General features: G+C 42.6%; 3 protein-coding genes across 12 annotated transcripts; all 3 read right to left on the reverse strand.

The window, feature by feature from the left end:
* Positions 1-1,052: 1,052 nt before the first annotated feature.
* Positions 1,053-4,946, reverse strand: LOC120688679 (putative casein kinase II subunit beta-4). 2 transcript variants are annotated; one of them, XM_039971072.1, is made up of 5 exons: positions 4,485-4,946; positions 3,532-3,750; positions 2,150-2,259; positions 1,913-2,078; positions 1,053-1,560 (listed from the first exon to the last, which is right to left on the reverse strand). In XM_039971072.1, exons 1-5 carry the CDS (start codon positions 4,672-4,674, stop codon positions 1,430-1,432), a joined length of 816 nt encoding a protein of 271 aa, XP_039827006.1. In that variant the 5' UTR covers positions 4,675-4,946; the 3' UTR covers positions 1,053-1,429. The 2 variants fall into 2 exon arrangements, with proteins under 2 accessions (XP_039827006.1, XP_039827012.1); XM_039971078.1 differs by having other exon boundaries at positions 1,916-2,078; positions 4,485-4,936.
* A 1,185-nt stretch (positions 4,947-6,131) lies between these two features.
* LOC120688669 (probable (S)-ureidoglycine aminohydrolase) lies at positions 6,132-11,172 on the reverse strand. The gene is made up of 13 exons (XM_039971064.1): positions 10,980-11,172; positions 10,736-10,858; positions 10,019-10,106; positions 9,855-9,931; positions 9,409-9,448; positions 8,766-8,832; positions 8,222-8,307; positions 7,802-7,883; positions 7,448-7,504; positions 7,073-7,111; positions 6,884-6,954; positions 6,657-6,710; positions 6,132-6,575 (listed from the first exon to the last, which is right to left on the reverse strand). Exons 1-13 carry the CDS (start codon positions 11,047-11,049, stop codon positions 6,503-6,505), a joined length of 927 nt encoding a protein of 308 aa, XP_039826998.1. The 5' UTR covers positions 11,050-11,172; the 3' UTR covers positions 6,132-6,502.
* Positions 11,173-12,124: 952 nt separating this feature from the next.
* On the reverse strand, positions 12,125-15,913 carry LOC120688619 (pentatricopeptide repeat-containing protein At2g15980-like). Of its 9 annotated transcripts, none has more exons than XM_039971059.1 (5): positions 14,366-15,913; positions 13,420-13,462; positions 13,040-13,149; positions 12,685-12,968; positions 12,125-12,506 (listed from the first exon to the last, which is right to left on the reverse strand). In XM_039971059.1, the coding sequence occupies exon 1, from the start codon at positions 15,870-15,872 to the stop codon at positions 14,484-14,486; it is 1,389 nt and encodes a 462-aa protein (XP_039826993.1). In that variant the 5' UTR covers positions 15,873-15,913; the 3' UTR covers positions 12,125-12,506; positions 12,685-12,968; positions 13,040-13,149; positions 13,420-13,462; positions 14,366-14,483. The 9 variants fall into 9 exon arrangements, with proteins under 9 accessions (XP_039826993.1, XP_039826935.1, XP_039826969.1 ...); XM_039971001.1 differs by having other exon boundaries at positions 12,125-12,548; XM_039971035.1 differs by having other exon boundaries at positions 12,125-12,548; positions 13,040-13,165.
* Positions 15,914-15,981: the final 68 nt, after the last annotated feature.

Genomic DNA, 15,981 nt, shown 5'->3' on the forward strand with positions numbered 1-15,981 from the left:
CATGTGTTATGATGTGTACTATCATTTTGTAAAATTTCAACTTAAAACTTCACCTATGCATGGAGAAATGAAAAAGATAAATTATGTTAGGGGGTAATTTGAACCAAAAAGCATAATTTGATGGTAAAATAAACCAAACGATAGTTTAGGGGGTTATCTAGACTTTGGCTATAGTTGAGGGTAGTAATTTATACTTTTTCCATATATATTACCCTTCGGAATCAATACACTAAAACGGTTCTAAACGACTTCTGATGAAAGCAAGGGTGGCTTTTAATTTGACCCTTGCTGCTTGCTTGCTCACACCGCTGGGGCCTTCTGGGATTCCGGGATGATTTGCTAATTAAAATGCTCCAGCCAACCCCAACGCCCCCACCCCCGTTGGACGTATGTTGATTTCAAATCAAATATTCAAAAAGGTACTGATGATCAAACTATCTCAAAATAGCAATTATTTAGGAATCGGAGTATGTATGATCTGCGGTTAGATGCCACTGGCCAAACGTTGTCCGTCCTACAACGAGAAACAGATCGAACTGAGAAGTGAAATGGTCCATCCTACAGAGATTGTGAATTTTTCATGGGTTAATTTTTCATTGCCAAACCCTGTCACGCAAGTTACTAGCTCGTCAGACCACATAAGTTCAATTAAATTTATAAAGAAGAACAGTAACATCTAACACATCATCAAATAAGTAAATTATGAAAAAAAATCATAATAAATCTAATTGATCTCATTTGTCATTCAAAATATTATTACTCTTTTCAATAAACTCAAACTTAGAATAGTTTAACTTAAAACGAACCAAAAATGCCTTTATTTTTAGGACAGTGTGGTATTAAATAAACAAACCTTGCCACAGATGTGGCTGTGAACCAAACAGACGCCAAAACTCAAATCAAACATGGTAACCGCCTAACCTTAAATGTGGCGAAGTACGACAACGTGTGGCCAACCACAAACTAAAGAGACCCCAGCCTTTAACTAGCCACCGAATAAGAGAGCGCAGCAAAATAAAACGGCACATCGTTCACAACTGAGGTAACTTTCGTAAAAATATCAACTCAGGCTTTCTTAAGAGAACCAATCATGGAACGTGTAGATTGAAGTGCAAACGATTTTCAGGGCAAGGCCACAAATAATGCCCATATTCTACATCGTAGGAGGTCCTGTTTTAATAATCAAATAACAACTGCAGTTAGGTTACAACAACATTGATGTCCTTGGAGCTACATTCAAATGTTGGATATGTGTGCCCAGCCTAGGTACACGAGTGAGGCAGCATGATAGAATTTTACCGATCTGCTGATCTTGCCAATGGTGCTCTTATATATGTCTTCAAGGGTCTCTAGACCTTGCAAAACTCCCGTCTTCCCCCAGTGTCATGCTGCATCTTTGTCGAGCTTAATAGCCACATACATGAGGTTTTCATGGCTTGTGGAGCTTGAACCCAAAGACACGAGGAACAAAGCGCTGTGAGGGTTTCTGGGGCTTGAGGTGCTCATATGTCATCAGGAACAGATGGGGGAATGTCGTCCCAAAGTATGCACCATCGATGTCTGAACAAGGTTAAGAAAATAGCAGAATATAACAAAATGGCAATATTCTGCAACTTTGGAACTACAATAACACAGAAGCGAGTTAGCAAATCCCACGTACTCAACAATATTGATCTATCAGAGTTGAAAACACATGGCGAATGCTGATGGCTATGTAGAAAATTTACTGTTTAATGGTGTTTCATGACAGCAGACATAGAGCCGTGGGTGAATGGGTTATGAGAACATTTGCAGCCCTTCCTCAGTGTCAGATTTAATAAAAAGACAACCCTTGTTTTGACTTCTCACAAAAAGGTCAAAGTTTGAAAAACACACGCATTGAGAAAGTCTAATAAGAGAATGGTTAGGATACTGCCTTGGTACTTGGACCGTGGGTAGTAGATGTCTTCACACTTGGGGCAGTATATCTTCACAGTACTAGACCGATGGATATCCGATTGTCCAACTGGTAGGCATGGCTGACCGCAGCAGTAAACTCGTGGGCACCGCCCAAAGTCGTAGTTCTTATATTTCTCCAGCTGCCCCAGAAAGCAACCCAATAAATAAAATTCTATCAGTGTAAAGACACCAGTTAGAGCGGAATATATACCATTGCAGCCAGTCCTTTACTGGTCAGAATGTAGCGTGCGTGAATCAAGCCATACAGCATCTCTGCAGCTGATTCTACCAGCTCATTCTGTTCCTCAGTGAACATATCACCTACATAATAACATAACTGAAAAACATCAAGAATCAACCAGATCATGAGTAACCATTAACCAAGGGATACAGCAACAAAAAAAAAGCCTTTTGTCCCAAGCAAGTTGGGGTAGAGCTATACAGATGGAAGCCAACAAGAACCGCAAATAAAAAGATGTAATATATAAAAGGTAAAATAGTAGCAGTAATAATAGACCAAACTTCACCTGATGATTAAGTCTAGATACTCTGATAAAAAAATACAAGTAGTTTGAACTTCTAAATTTTCCATAAGTAAAATCTTTTTTACTTTGACCATAAATAGCTAGAAACCCAAAATAGTGTTGCAACATAAAGTTGGTGTTATTGGATTCGTCATGAATGTCAAATTCATAATATATAATGTTTTTTTCATTTGAAACATATTTTTACAGAGATTGGTAGTCAAAGTTGCACAATGTAAAAGCATTGATGTGAAACTAATATATTTATCATCCGAGGGGATATACACTTTCACACATTGATATCAATCACATGATACCTAGCAGCCACGTGTTTCAAATTTTCAGTGAAAAGAATCACTCAAACACAAACTTCGGCCTCCAAGAATTGTTTAAGATAGTAGCAATAAATAGATAAGGAGTGTTTTGAATATAGTTGATAAACTTGTCATAAATAATCAGTGTTAATTCCCTTAAAAGTAGCAACAGAGATATCACAAGCACAAAATGCTAAAGGTCAGAATGATGCAGTAGTTCACAGCATACTAAAGATATGATCATGCGTTGGGACAAGTTTTGCTGACAACATTATCACAAAATATAACAATAGTTGAGACTGTGCGTTGCAACCAGAAACTCTCAAAATGTTTGAACCAGTTGCATTGATGGTTTCCTTATATTTATGTGCAACTCTAGCAAGACTATCAATCTAAACATGTGAGCTAAATCCACTACTGCCAGCTCAACAATGGACAGAATTGAGCTGGATGTAACACATTTCACATGCAGGATAAAAAAGCTAGTGCTCTCAAGATATGTGTTAGAAAAACAGATTAATTGTTAGTTGTAAACATGGCATTCTCAAGCATCTTATATAGCTACACTTTCACCTTTTTTTGTTTGTAAAACCTAGCATGATATTTGTTAGGAACAGGAAATACAGAAGCCCTGTATGGAACTCTGAATCCTAACGAAGCCTTCACAGTATCCAAATACAGCACCAGAAAATGCTTGGCTCATAAATATACACCATGAGCTTTAATGTGCATGAGAAATTATGTAGAACACTTACCATGAGATGACTCGATATCTAAAATGAGATCGAGAGCATAATCATAATAAGGAACTTGGCTGCTGAGGCCACAAAGGTTGAAGTCATCTTGTATGTAGTCGTCGTCGACCTCACAGAAGAACTCGTTCCCTCTAAGGTTGCAATACCATGAAATCCATGATGTGTCTTCTCCATCAGAGCCACTAACATCTGACGCTTCGCTATCAGAATCAGACTCCCCTGGAATGTTAAGAATGAATGTCAATTGCATGCATGCTTGAGGATTATGATGCAAATACAACACTAAATACAACCGATCATAAACTCAAAGATAAACTGGTAGAAAAAAAGCAACAGCAAGCAGATCTTCTATAACTCACATGATCTGCATTGTAACAACTAACAATTGGATAAATGATAATTAGAAATGGTCTGTATCATACAACACTAGATGATAACTCAAAAGTTAAAACACATCTCTACACAGTTCCTTTTATCCCAACTTATAGCACTAGAGCTCTAAATACACAATACATTAAACCAAAAGCGTCTGAGTTGAATAAAACCAAGATTTGCATCTTGATTACAGCCGCAAGTACTGAAAACCTGCGCATCAAGAGCTCACTCGAAAAGGACATGAAAACATCAAAACTTAACATTTGCTTAAATCAATACCCTGTCACCGAGGACTGAGCTCCCAGGCCAATCCCACACGTTTAGGCAAAGACTAAACAAAAATACCAGCCACCCCCACTCTAATTTGAACATAAACATCCATGTGTAGGCGCATCAACAGTTCCCAACCCCAATCCTCAAACCAATCTCCTTCCTCCCCCTCTACTTCGATTCACCGAAAAGCAACGCAGCTGCCACGGCCTCATGAGCACACCAAACAGCTGCCGGATTCGCGGCACTCCATGAGCCCACGACGCGGCACCTAAAACTGAAAGGGGGAAAAAGGCAGGGGACATCACCTTCAGAGCAGCGGCCCTTGGGGATGGACGACGCGGAGGATGGCACGACGAGGCGGTGGTGGTCCCGCCCGCCGCCGCCTCCCGCCGACCCCCTCGACGTGGACGGTGACGCGACAGCCTTCTCGAGGTGCTTGTCGAGCGCGTCGCTGATCCGCTTCCGGTCCAGCCCCGCTCCCCCCTGCTTATACATCTCTCCGGTTCCTCCTCCTCCTCTCTCTCCTCCCCACGCCGCGGCCTCTATGTCTCTCTCCCTTCTCTCACACGGGGCGCGCCATTGGCACGACGCCGCGGGACGGGCGAGGCGAGGGTAGGGTTAGGGTTTGCGCGCGGGGACGAGGAGGAAAGCTAGGAGGGGAGGGGCCGCGGGGGAGCACGAGCGAAGGGAGGGAGGACACGCTGCGAATTTTGAGGGAAGGGGCGGGTGGGAATGCAAAATTGCTGGGGTCGGAATCAGAGCAGCTAGCTCTAGCTGGTAGCTAGCGATCATGAGAATGTCGTACAGGTCCACCAGATATTTTGTTGGACAGGTGATGCGATTTGCCGTTGCAATCCAACCCGGCATTGATTTCATGCTTATTAATTGCCCGCAATCAGATCGGAGTTTGAACCCTGCTTATAAAAGCAAGTGTATTGATTAATCAGGCAATTAAGTAGGTTTGCTTGTGTTCAATTAGCCATCAGGTTCGGCTGAGTGGTGGAATGATAATTAGCCAAGCATCAACCTAAATCATTGGAGGAAAATAGTTTGGTTGTTTTTTTATGACTTTGGAGACTAGTGTCTTCTTGTTTGAACAATTGGATACTTTGCTAGTATTTTATTGTACAGATGATTTTTTTTAAATGATGATTCTCAAAATAGAAAGAAAATACGCGTGACTGAATCATCAACTGGATAATAATTTTTGAGGGATAAAAGACCCAATTTACTGCGATATATCCCAGAGAAAAGTCCAGCTTCAGAATCTTTGGGATGTCTGTCTAATCATATGGCTCAAATTTTTCGGGGACGGAAGAGTGATACATACATGTGCGTTGATAAAAAAAAGCAAGCATCTGGGCCCTTTACAATTAGCGTGTCTGGACTAGCAGGAAAGGCAAGTTCAATATAATCATGATGTTTATTCATAGATATTATGGCAGAACGTGGATTTAAATTTATCCACTTCAAGATAGGAAGAGTTCGGATGCAGCGTGAAACTATCTTAAAGCTATATTTATCTTTTATTTTCTCTTTCCACTGCAATTTAAAAAAAAGCATTGTTCTTTTGAAGCATACCCACTGATTTTTGCATGTCTATGTAATATGTTGGGAAAATTCGATTCATGCCACCACAACTCCGTGAAATTGGGGTGTCATGTTGAAAATCATGCCACTCAATGGCATGATTTTCAACATGAGATCCAATTTCAAGAAATTGGAGTGGCATGGATCCAACTGACCCTAATATGTTTGCCTTCAACCGCTCTGTTCTGCTGGCAACCAGCAGTAGTGCTTTTCTCTCACACCAAATTAGCACCAGCTACCAGTACTTTTCTCTCACAAAAAATCAGCACCAGCCACTAGCCACAGCCAGCCGAACAGAGCGAACATATACCGATGACCCCACGTACCCGATGCTTCATGAAATGGTTAAGAAAAGGTACAACTTAAAAATCAAAGGTACCGCTCACCCCATCTTTGTATTAAGAAATGTTTCTAGACCAAAACTTAAAATCATAGGATTGACCATAAAGGTTGAGGTGCCAAAGCATATCCAGCTTGTAAGCGTTGTCCATAACACGGTACAGGAAGTTTGCACATTTCAAAACGTATCACCAGTCACTAAATATAAGCAGTCATAAAATCACAAGTGCACATTTGAATTCCCACGTCATTTGGTTCGGAGACTTCTCAGTGTACAATCAGACCCTTTTTTGTCTCCTTCCTGTAACCATCTCCAGAGAACTTCATAGCTGGCACAGCTCCGCATTTTGAGTTATTGCCTTATTTTGGTATCCAACGAGAATGATTTCTTTGATTATATCAATGGATTCCTATTAACATCTTTGTACAGCAAGTATCTGGTCCTGGTTTTACCAAGGGCAGCATACCTGGAACATCATGTCGACAACGGTGAGCTAACTAGAAAAAAGCCAAGCCCATGGATGATAAACACAAAGGCGTACACTTACCACTGAGGAACAAATGGTGCCATCCAAATGGTATCGCCTGCTTGCACAGGGTACCTGTGTAGATAGAAACAGTCTTCAGAATTTATTCAGATCGAGTATAAAATGTAAAGAAATGTTACCAAAATAAAAAGGAACATGTACAGTTTGCGCATATAATTCGTAACTGTGTTATTGATAGAAACAGTCTTCAAAATTTATTCAGATCGACTTTCAGATTACTGCCTTACCAGCTGTCCCCCAATCTGTATATTCCCTGCCCCTCTAGAAGCAGAAGTCCATGTTGATTGTAATGAACCTCCTGGAAGAAATAAACAAATAATGTAAAAAGAAGTTGCAGGATTCATGATTCATGCAGCAAGGCCAGTAGGCAATTATTGTTCAAACACCTCCTAACGTAAGACATAAACTTTACAAACCTTCACATTGAGATATTCGCCTGGTTGAAAGTCCATTATCTGCATGTAGGAAAAAGGATATTAGACAATGCTCTTCATCTGAAATAAAAAATAGTCAACAAACAATTTTTACACCCGTGCAAATAATTTCTTCCACTCAATACCAGTGTTAACCAGCTATCAGGTGCATTACAAAATACATACTTCTTCAACGCCTGACCCTCTGATAAAATAGAGAGATGTTCTTGTTTTATTATGGATGAAATTAAGTAAATATTTTATAGGTGGCTAAAGTTTCAACGATGTTTGGTTTGCTGCATGTTATGCGCCTGTCTTAAGTGGAATGGCATGCGATATAGTGGGTAAAATAATGAACCCAAAATTGACCAAACTTACATGGATATTAAAGTCATAAGGCAGAGAAGTTGGTAGAAGCTTCCTCAGTTGAAATACCTAATTAAGAAACAAGATACACCACATTACGTCAGCACTGAGGACTGAGATTATGACAGCTAAAATAACTAGCATCATTCATGAAGTTTCAAGGACGGAAATAGTATCCGGAGGAAGACAGGAAACTGTCAGTCAAGCAGCCAAGTTTGAGCATCCTGATTCTAAAGTAAGGAAACATTTTTTACTCAATAGTTCATGCCTCCTGATGTGCATGGTATGAAAAACAGACCTCCTAGATGGTAGGAATCCTATTTTTAGGTGATAGATGATGATCGACAGAGATAAGGCCAATTGTACCTCTCCTGGGGTTTCAAGAAGGGGTTGCTTATCTGTCGAACCGACAATTGGATCAGGGGGGGAATCCTCGGTAGCGGCGTACCTAAGGGGATAAAATGAGAAAGGTCTTAATTGTTATTATTTTGATTAAAAAAATGAAAAGAGAGACTGAAGCACTAACTGAAAACTTGTTGTCTCAATTAATCCAATCATATTCATAACAAAAAGAAAGAGCAACATATGCTTTAGTTTTTTATTAGTTTACCAAAATTTCAACTATATCTACCAACAAATTTAATTCAATCTTTAAGATTAGTGTACACCTTACTGACAGAAGAACTTCTACAGGATTGCAATAGCTATGCCAATAGAGATGGTAACAAGCAATCAAATCACTATAATACTACACAGCAAACTGGAGCGTCATAATGAAATTATTACCTCCTCTCAAATATTACAAGCATGGTTGATTCATCTGAGATCATAGAATGTTTTATGTTTGCAGGAAGATACACATAGGAATCCACCTGCACTTATCATCAACAGATTTATTAAAGCCACATCAGGGGGAGAATTGACATAACTTACGCAAAGTAGGTATACAAGGAAGAAGCTCCTAAAATAATCGATATTATGAAGGAAAAAATATTTAGAAAGAATAAGAATGCAAAATTATGGCATGCTTTTCTTACTGCCAGACATTAACAAATTGCATGGTAACAAAAGCTTGAATAACATTTTCCAGATGCTGCTGACTAAGCTGAACGGGGCTTGCCTTAACCTATGTCCATATGAATCCATCATGAAGATATTTGTAAACAAACCAAAACCTATATCCATATGATTCCATCATGTAATGGAATTTGTATCTTTCAGCGCCCGATTCTTAGAGAGTTATGTACAAAAGCAGAGTGTATAAATATACAGAATTATTATATTTAGAGAGAAGAAGAAAAAACACATACTAAATCTGATAAAGCCTTACCGACAGAGAATGGGTAGTTCCAGTCCCCACAGACAATGAGATGCTCCCTTGTAGTACAAAAATGAGCCTGCAAAGTTGTTTACAATAAGGGCAGTGGAAAGCTCATTAACGAAGGGAATGGTGACAATTCCAAGTCAAACAAAGAGCTGGAATGCTAGATTCTGACTGATGGACTATGGATAAAAGCCCCCACCCCTCCCACTATAACACCTGGGTTTTATGGTCGGGTTGGCTAGGTGGGGCGCACTAACATGGTACCAGAGCCGAGGTCCCGGGTTCGAACCCACCCGGCCACGCATTTCCGCTGCGCGATTTCCCCTGCGCCTCTCGTGTGCTGAGACTTGCTGCGGGCTACGCCGGGCACTAGAACCTGCTGCGGGCTACGCCGGGCTCGCACGCCGTAGGGGGAATGATGGACTATGGATAAAAGCCCCCACCCCTCCCACTATAACACCTGGGTTTTATGGTCGGGTTGGCTAGGTGGGGCGCACTAACACTGACAAAATGAGATAATTTTAACTTGGTGTGCATTACATTATGGCACTTATTGCTCCAAATGATTTGTTTCTTAGACTATTAAAAATGGTAGTAGTTCCAATTACACTTTATTGCTATTCTAACTAGTGATAGGTAAGGGACCAACCTTTCAACATCTTTCGGTGGTAGGGCTGATTTTGAGCCGTCTGCACCCCACAAACACTACTTCAGAACATGTCATTATAAAACCACTCATTTTGGTAACAATTAAAGTATTAAACATAACATGTACTGATGTAATAAAAAAATAGAACCATCTCACTATAGCTTTTAACTGTTAGTTAGTTATGCATGAATAACTATAGAATGAGAATGCTATATTTAATTTCACCAAGGCTGTCCACATCTGAAGGGAAATTTTAACTAAGTGCCAGCTGCTTGAATGATCTGGAAGGAAACAAATATCTACCTTCATAGAAGTAGAAAATCATATCTAGGGTTTGTGCTACATGACCAAGATGGACACAAAATGCTTGTCATGAGTCTTAAAAGACGACTGCAAACTGTTCAGGTTTCTATCTAGGGTTCTTGCAAATGGTTGAAATAGCTTACCTTGCATGTGTGCCAGGTACATGGTGAAGTGCGCACCAATGGCTGGACTGATCAAATATGCACCTAATGTGTTGATCCTAAACAGAGGATAAAAGATAAGTGCATGACATATTGACATTAGCATAGAGACAATGAATAGAAAGTAAAGGCGAATGAAGCCATACCAATCTGGCAAAGGACTGAATACATGACTTTCTGGTGTTATTAAAGCATGATCCCTTTTGAAAACACTACGAGTGAAACCAGGTAAATCTAGAGTTCCAAAAAAAGGATCATCATTAGATGGAAGAAGTAATAGGTGCATTTGTATTTATGGAAACAAGAATTAACTTAACAAATAAACAACTTGCTCTAGGCTTAGAGATCATAGCATAAATCAGAAACAATATTCACTTGATTAGCAGGTGCAAGATTTAAATCCTCCCGCATCATTAATTAATTCATAATGGATAGGTTCAATCCAATCCAAGGAGCTTCATAAGAGTACAGTACGCTATGATGCTTTGCATTAAAGCCCCATAACAGTATATTACAACTAATATTTCTTAGACACAAGCTCAGGTCTTCAAGGCTTTCCAGAATTGAGAATCAATATTTTTCATGTAGACAGTAGCATGTTTTAACTCCATAAAAAAACTCCTCTAAATGCATGGGATCATAAGGCCACCAATTGGATGCCAGTGGCACCCAAATTACCATATAAATTGGGTTTTGATACAGTCCATAAAACCCAGGGTTTGTGGCAAGGCTGCGACTATGACCAGTTGACCACTGAACATGGAAATTTGATTTATAATTATGAAGCCCGCTACAAGTTCAGTGACAGCGCCGCTAGGCAGCACGCAAAGCAAAAACATATCCCGCTGGACTTCGATACGCACCTTGGAGGTGCGCGGGCGCGAGGGTGGGGTGGGTGACCTTCCAGTAGAGTGGTTGCCCCCCTGAGCACTCGCTCGACGGCTCCGCCGAGCAGAAGCCCTCGCCACCGTCTCCAGCCGCCGCTCCTGCAACCGGATCAAGCGACAGACCACGATATGAGTGAGGCGGGAGCGAGCAGCCGAGCACTGACCCCCACAGTGGCGGCGGAGAGAGGGGAGGCGCGGGTTAGAGTTTCGGCGCCATTACCACATCGCAGCGACGCCACGAGGAAGAAGAGAAAGAGGGGACGGAGGTGGCGGATTGGGGTGCTCGCCATTTTGCGCGGCGTGATTCGCAAATTTTTGGAGCCCTGTGGAGGCGGAGAACGGGAGAGGAGACGGAAGGAAGGTGGAGGGGGGACTCGTGGGGGAGGGTGCGGATGACACTGTCGCCGTGTCGCGCACCGTGGACTGTTGTTCGGTGGCGGGCCCCACCGGTGACCGGGATAGTGGGATGACATCTACCGTCCTTTTTTTAGTTCAAAAAAAGACATCTACCGTCCTTTTTAATTTCTTCTTTCAGAAGAAAATTGGGTCGTGACTTCTCTTTACCTAAGAAATGTTGTCGTATCTTATATGCGGTGGACTTTTTCTAAAAAATATATCATGGTTTTTCTTTTCGTCGAGAAATTTTGTCGTATTTTATATAACCATTGATGTTAAAGGTTGCGGTAGTGATGCATGACATACTAGTCATTATGTTTCATTCTTGATTGATTGCTGCGCTTTTCCTGAGAATAATATTTCACCTTATAAGCCACTGCTGATTCATGGATCGTGAATCCACATCACAGACCAATAGGACTACTCGTCCTGCAAATGTTAAGGGACAAACGTCTTCTGGGCTGAATTCTTTCCATACAAATCCTAGACGCGCATTAAGAACCACGGCTCGACAGTCGAAACTCGGTTGTGCCAACAGGTAAGAGCATCCCAAGAGTTTGGCAAATAGAGTTGCCATCTTTGATTTTTGGTAAAAACGTTAAAAATATTTCTCCAACAATTTGGCAAAAGACTTGGTAATTTTTGAAAACTTGGAAAAAACCAGCCTCCAACGCGTAAATATACGCGCGCGGCGCGCGGTTGGCATCGTGGTTTCTAGTCAAGTGGGAGGGTGAAAAAAGAAATAAATAACAGAGAAGGGTTCCTGATTTAAGTTTTCAAGAGGTGGAATGGCATAAATATAATTTTGTTTCTCTCACAGGATTCCTGATGTAAGTTAGATCTGAATTTGGCAAGTGAATTATGCCAAACTGTTGGAGATAATCTCTTTTTTTACTTGGTATATCTTTTTAGAAGTTAGCAAAACACAAGATATGCCAAGTAAAATATGGCAAACTCTTGGAGATGCTCTAAGGCGAATATAGAGCATGCTAACAGTGTGATTTACACCGCCAACAAAGACAAGATTGAAGTGAAGTGCACACAACACACGATCATCAAAGGCTCAAAGCCTGCAGTGCTGCGAATCCATTTGATGACATCACCACAAATGCCCGCAACGTCCAAGCAGCGGCATGGCCCTGAAGGGGTGCAGAGATAGTAGTGGACCTAGGTAGCAGGCGGTGCAGGGTGCTTATGACAAGATTGGGTCGTTGCTTCATGGTAAGGGATCGTCTCGTGGTGACAGTCTTATAGAGCACTTTCACCAGGCGCAGCAGCAGGACTCCACAAAACAACGCTAGGCAGATCACAGGCGCGGTGCTATTAGTGTAGCATCTCACCTCCCTGACTGCTGCAGAACGCGGGACAGATTGAGTGATTACATCATAGTCACCTACAAGGAGTCGAATTGGTATCTGGGTTCAACATTTCATTTAGACGTGCTAGGACTAAGAACATGGAAAGAGAAGTTTGTGGGATTATATAAGGAAAAAAATTATATAAAGTAAAAAAAGTTGGGGGAATCTTACTTCCATGAAGATCACGGGTTTACTTGAAAGTGGAGCATGTCCAATGCTCTCATCTGTTCGTCTGGCTTGTCAGCCAACCAGCCAGCAGTGTTTTTCTCTCACACCAAATCGGTATCAGCCACTAGTCATAGCCAGCCAGCATTACTTTTCTTTTACAACTTGGGGCAGTATATCTTCACAGTACTAGACCGATGGATATCCGATTGTCCAACTGGTAGGCATGGCTGACCGCAGCAGTAAACTCGTGGGCACCGCCCAAAGTCGTAGTTCTTATATTTCTCCAGCTGCCCCAGAAAGCAACCCAATAAATAAAATTCTATCAGTGTAAAGACACCAGTTAGAGCGGAATATATACCATTGCAGCCAGTCCTTTACTGGTCAGAATGTAGCGTGCGTGAATCAAGCCATACAGCATCTCTGCAGCTGATTCTACCAGCTCATTCTGTTCCTCAGTAAACATATCACCTACATAATAACATAACTGAAAAACATCAAGAATCAACCAGATCATGGGTAACCATTAACCAAGGGATACAGCAACAAAAAAAAAAGAGCCTTTTGTACCAAGCAAGTTGGGGTAGAGCTATACAGATGGAAGCCAACAAGAGCCGCAAATAAAAAGATGTAATATATAAAAGGTAAAATAGTAGCAGTAATAATAGACCAAACTTCACCTGATAGTAGCAGGTAAAATAGTAGCAGTAATAATAGAGCCAGAGTGAGAAAAGCATTTACCCAGAAAATAAATGCTGCTTGTCCCGACTTTCCATTGTGCTTTCTGCAGGAATAACATTCAAGCCTACCGAATCACAAAGAAGATTTACTAATTCTCAATCTGGTCCTAGGTTCAATAACATGCATACATAACAAAGAAGATTTTCGGAATTTTATTAAGAGATGAATAAACAAACAAACAAGGCAATCACAATTTAACAGTGAGTCTAACGATCTCCATGCCTAATTGTTTACAAATGCATATCAAGCAGCAAGTTTAACATAAATTACTGCTACATTTCAAGCAAATTGAGAAGTACCAAGGACCATTCAAAGATCAACATTCTGGATTCGTTGGTAGCATTAATGAATTTGCATGTCAATGTTGGCAGAAGAGAGCCGGTCCATGGCTCCTGTATCTAGGCTGTTGTGATCCATGCTATGCGAGAAGTTATGACTCTGTTACAGCTGCTTAGGACAATGTATTTCCACGGGCCCTTTGGCTAATGAATTTGCAATCGGGGCAGTTGGAAAAGATAGAGAAGTGAACTAGATTAAACATTTGATAAATGATTAGGTACTGTCCGAAATACTATTTGACATTAGACTCGTATTCTCTGAGTACTTTTCATCTATGAATCACACAATTTACATGTAAAATACCATCGCATGAACCCTCTAATTTTAGCTATTTGTAAAGTGCGAATCCTCTGAAGCGCAAATAAACATTTCACAACTCTAGACCTACATCGTCACGTACTTATTTTAATTTTAAATGGCCCCAGAAATTTCTATAGTTAAAGAATAAGATATCTCATGAATCATGATGCATCACACTTCCGGATGATGTTATGAACTACCAGACATATCCAATTTACCAGACATATTTTAAATGACCAGCACTTTGAATCTGGGTCCAAACTTAAACAAAGAAGAGGAACGACGTAATGATAGGTAGGTGATTTACCTGAGTTCTCTACTGCAATAAGCTGATTTTGAAATCCATACATCACTGTCTAATATCCAAGCGAACTATCACAATCCTAAGTGCGCATCACGCCATCACCAAGCGAACTATCACAATCCTAAGTGCGCATAACCAACATTTCTTTCCTCAACTTCTCCACCATCTCATAGTCTTGAGACTTCTCATAGGCACGAACAAATGCATGGTACACCTCACTACCAGCATTGAATCCTTTTCCAGCCATCTCTGCCTGGAGTCTCATCGCCACCTCCACCTCCCCTTCATCACAGAACCCCTTTATCAATACCTCATAACTCCTCCGAGTCGGCACAAACTCTTCTCTCCTCATTTCCTCCCGCAAAACACCCAAGCCATCCTGAACCCTACCATTTTGACATAATGCATCCAGAAATTCCTCAACAACCTCTGATGCCAACCCAAACCCCCTCCTCCTCATGTCTGCACAAACAAGCATTGCCGCCTCAGCATCCCCTACCATACAATGCCCCCTAACCAACCATTCGAATGTCGTGGCACTTGGATCAATTCCACCCATCTCCATATTTTTAAACATCTCCTCTGCCATTCCTACCTCCCCAGCACGGCAATAGCCACCAATCATCGTGTTGTATGCAGTTACATCAGGCTGGATACCTTCCTGAATCATCTCATCCCACAGTCCTCGTGCCTTCCCCACATCTCTGCAATCGCAGTGCTCGACCATCCTAATGCTGTAGGTGCAGACATTGTGCTTGCAGGAATATTTGCCCATTTCCTGGAGCACAATCTTGAATTCATCGCACTTGCCCTCGCGGTAGAAAGCGAGGAGAAGGGAATTGAAGGTGTGAACTGTCGGCAGGAGCATATGATTTTTTTGTGGAGTTGAATGCGTGTAAATTTGATGGTACATGTCGAGCGCCGCGGCGGAGGAGGGAAGGGAGCGAAGAAGAGCAGCGGCGGTGGTGGGGAGCGGTCGGCCGCCGGCGGCGAGGATGCGGCGGGCGACGGAGGCCGCGGCGACGGCGTCGCGGCGGGAGCGTAGGTAGGCTAGGAGGAGGAGGTCGAAGACAAATGGAGCGGAGGCAAAGCGGCGGTAGGTGGCAGCCAGGGCATTGAAGATTTGGGCTGGGGAGTAGTGGCGGGAGGCGGAGGAGAGGACGGCGAGGGCAGCGCCCCGGAGGCGGGAGGCGGCTGCGACGTGGACGGCGGAGGCGGAGAGGACGAGAGGGGGAGCTGAGTGGGACGGGAGGAGGCGGCGGAGGGCGAAGGCGTGGAAGCGGAGCGCGGTGTGCGGGCGGCGGCGGAGGAGGAGGAGCACGGCGGCGGCGGCGGAGGCAGGGAGCGGGGAGGGGACGGGGATCGAGGAGAGGTGGGACCACTTGGACTTAGCGCGGTGGGACGTCAGCGCAGTGGCGGCAGCGGAGGCATACGGGTGGGCGGCGTCGACGAAGAACCGGGAGGAGGGGTCGGCGGTAAGGTCTCGGCCGCGCGTGCCGGCGGCGTCCATGGAGAAGTGCACGGGATGCCTCGGCTCGGCTGTGTGCAGTGTGCTGGATGTCAAGCACGGGCTGACATTGCGTGTTGGGCCTCAATATGGGCCGTCCGACGCGCGGAAG

The sequence above is a fragment of the Panicum virgatum genome, chromosome 2K (genome assembly GCF_016808335.1).
Source record: "Panicum virgatum strain AP13 chromosome 2K, P.virgatum_v5, whole genome shotgun sequence".
Taxonomy (NCBI): domain Eukaryota; kingdom Viridiplantae; phylum Streptophyta; class Magnoliopsida; order Poales; family Poaceae; genus Panicum; species Panicum virgatum.

Bases quoted from the DNA above. Each gene is read 5' to 3' on its own strand.
- LOC120688679 (XM_039971072.1), bottom strand. From the start codon at position 4,674: ATGTATAAGCAGGGGGGAGCGGGGCTGGACCGGAAGCGGATCAGCGAC. The intron at 2,260-3,531 runs GTAAGTGTTCTA...GTTATTATGTAG, and splicing joins AGATATCGAGTCATCTCATG to GTGATATGTTCACTGAGGAA. The intron at 1,561-1,912 runs GTATCCTAACCA...AACCTTGTTCAG, and splicing joins ACGGTCCAAGTACCAAGGCA to ACATCGATGGTGCATACTTT.
- LOC120688669 (XM_039971064.1), bottom strand. From the start codon at position 11,049: ATGGCGAGCACCCCAATCCGCCACCTCCGTCCCCTCTTTCTCTTCTTC. The intron at 9,932-10,018 runs GTATGGCTTCAT...TCCTCTGTTTAG, and splicing joins TTCAGTCCTTTGCCAGATTG to GATCAACACATTAGGTGCAT. The intron at 6,711-6,883 runs GTAAGGCAGTAA...CTATCTACACAG, and splicing joins TACAGATTGGGGGACAGCTG to GTACCCTGTGCAAGCAGGCG.
- LOC120688619 (XM_039971059.1), bottom strand. From the start codon at position 15,872: ATGGACGCCGCCGGCACGCGCGGCCGAGACCTTACCGCCGACCCCTCC.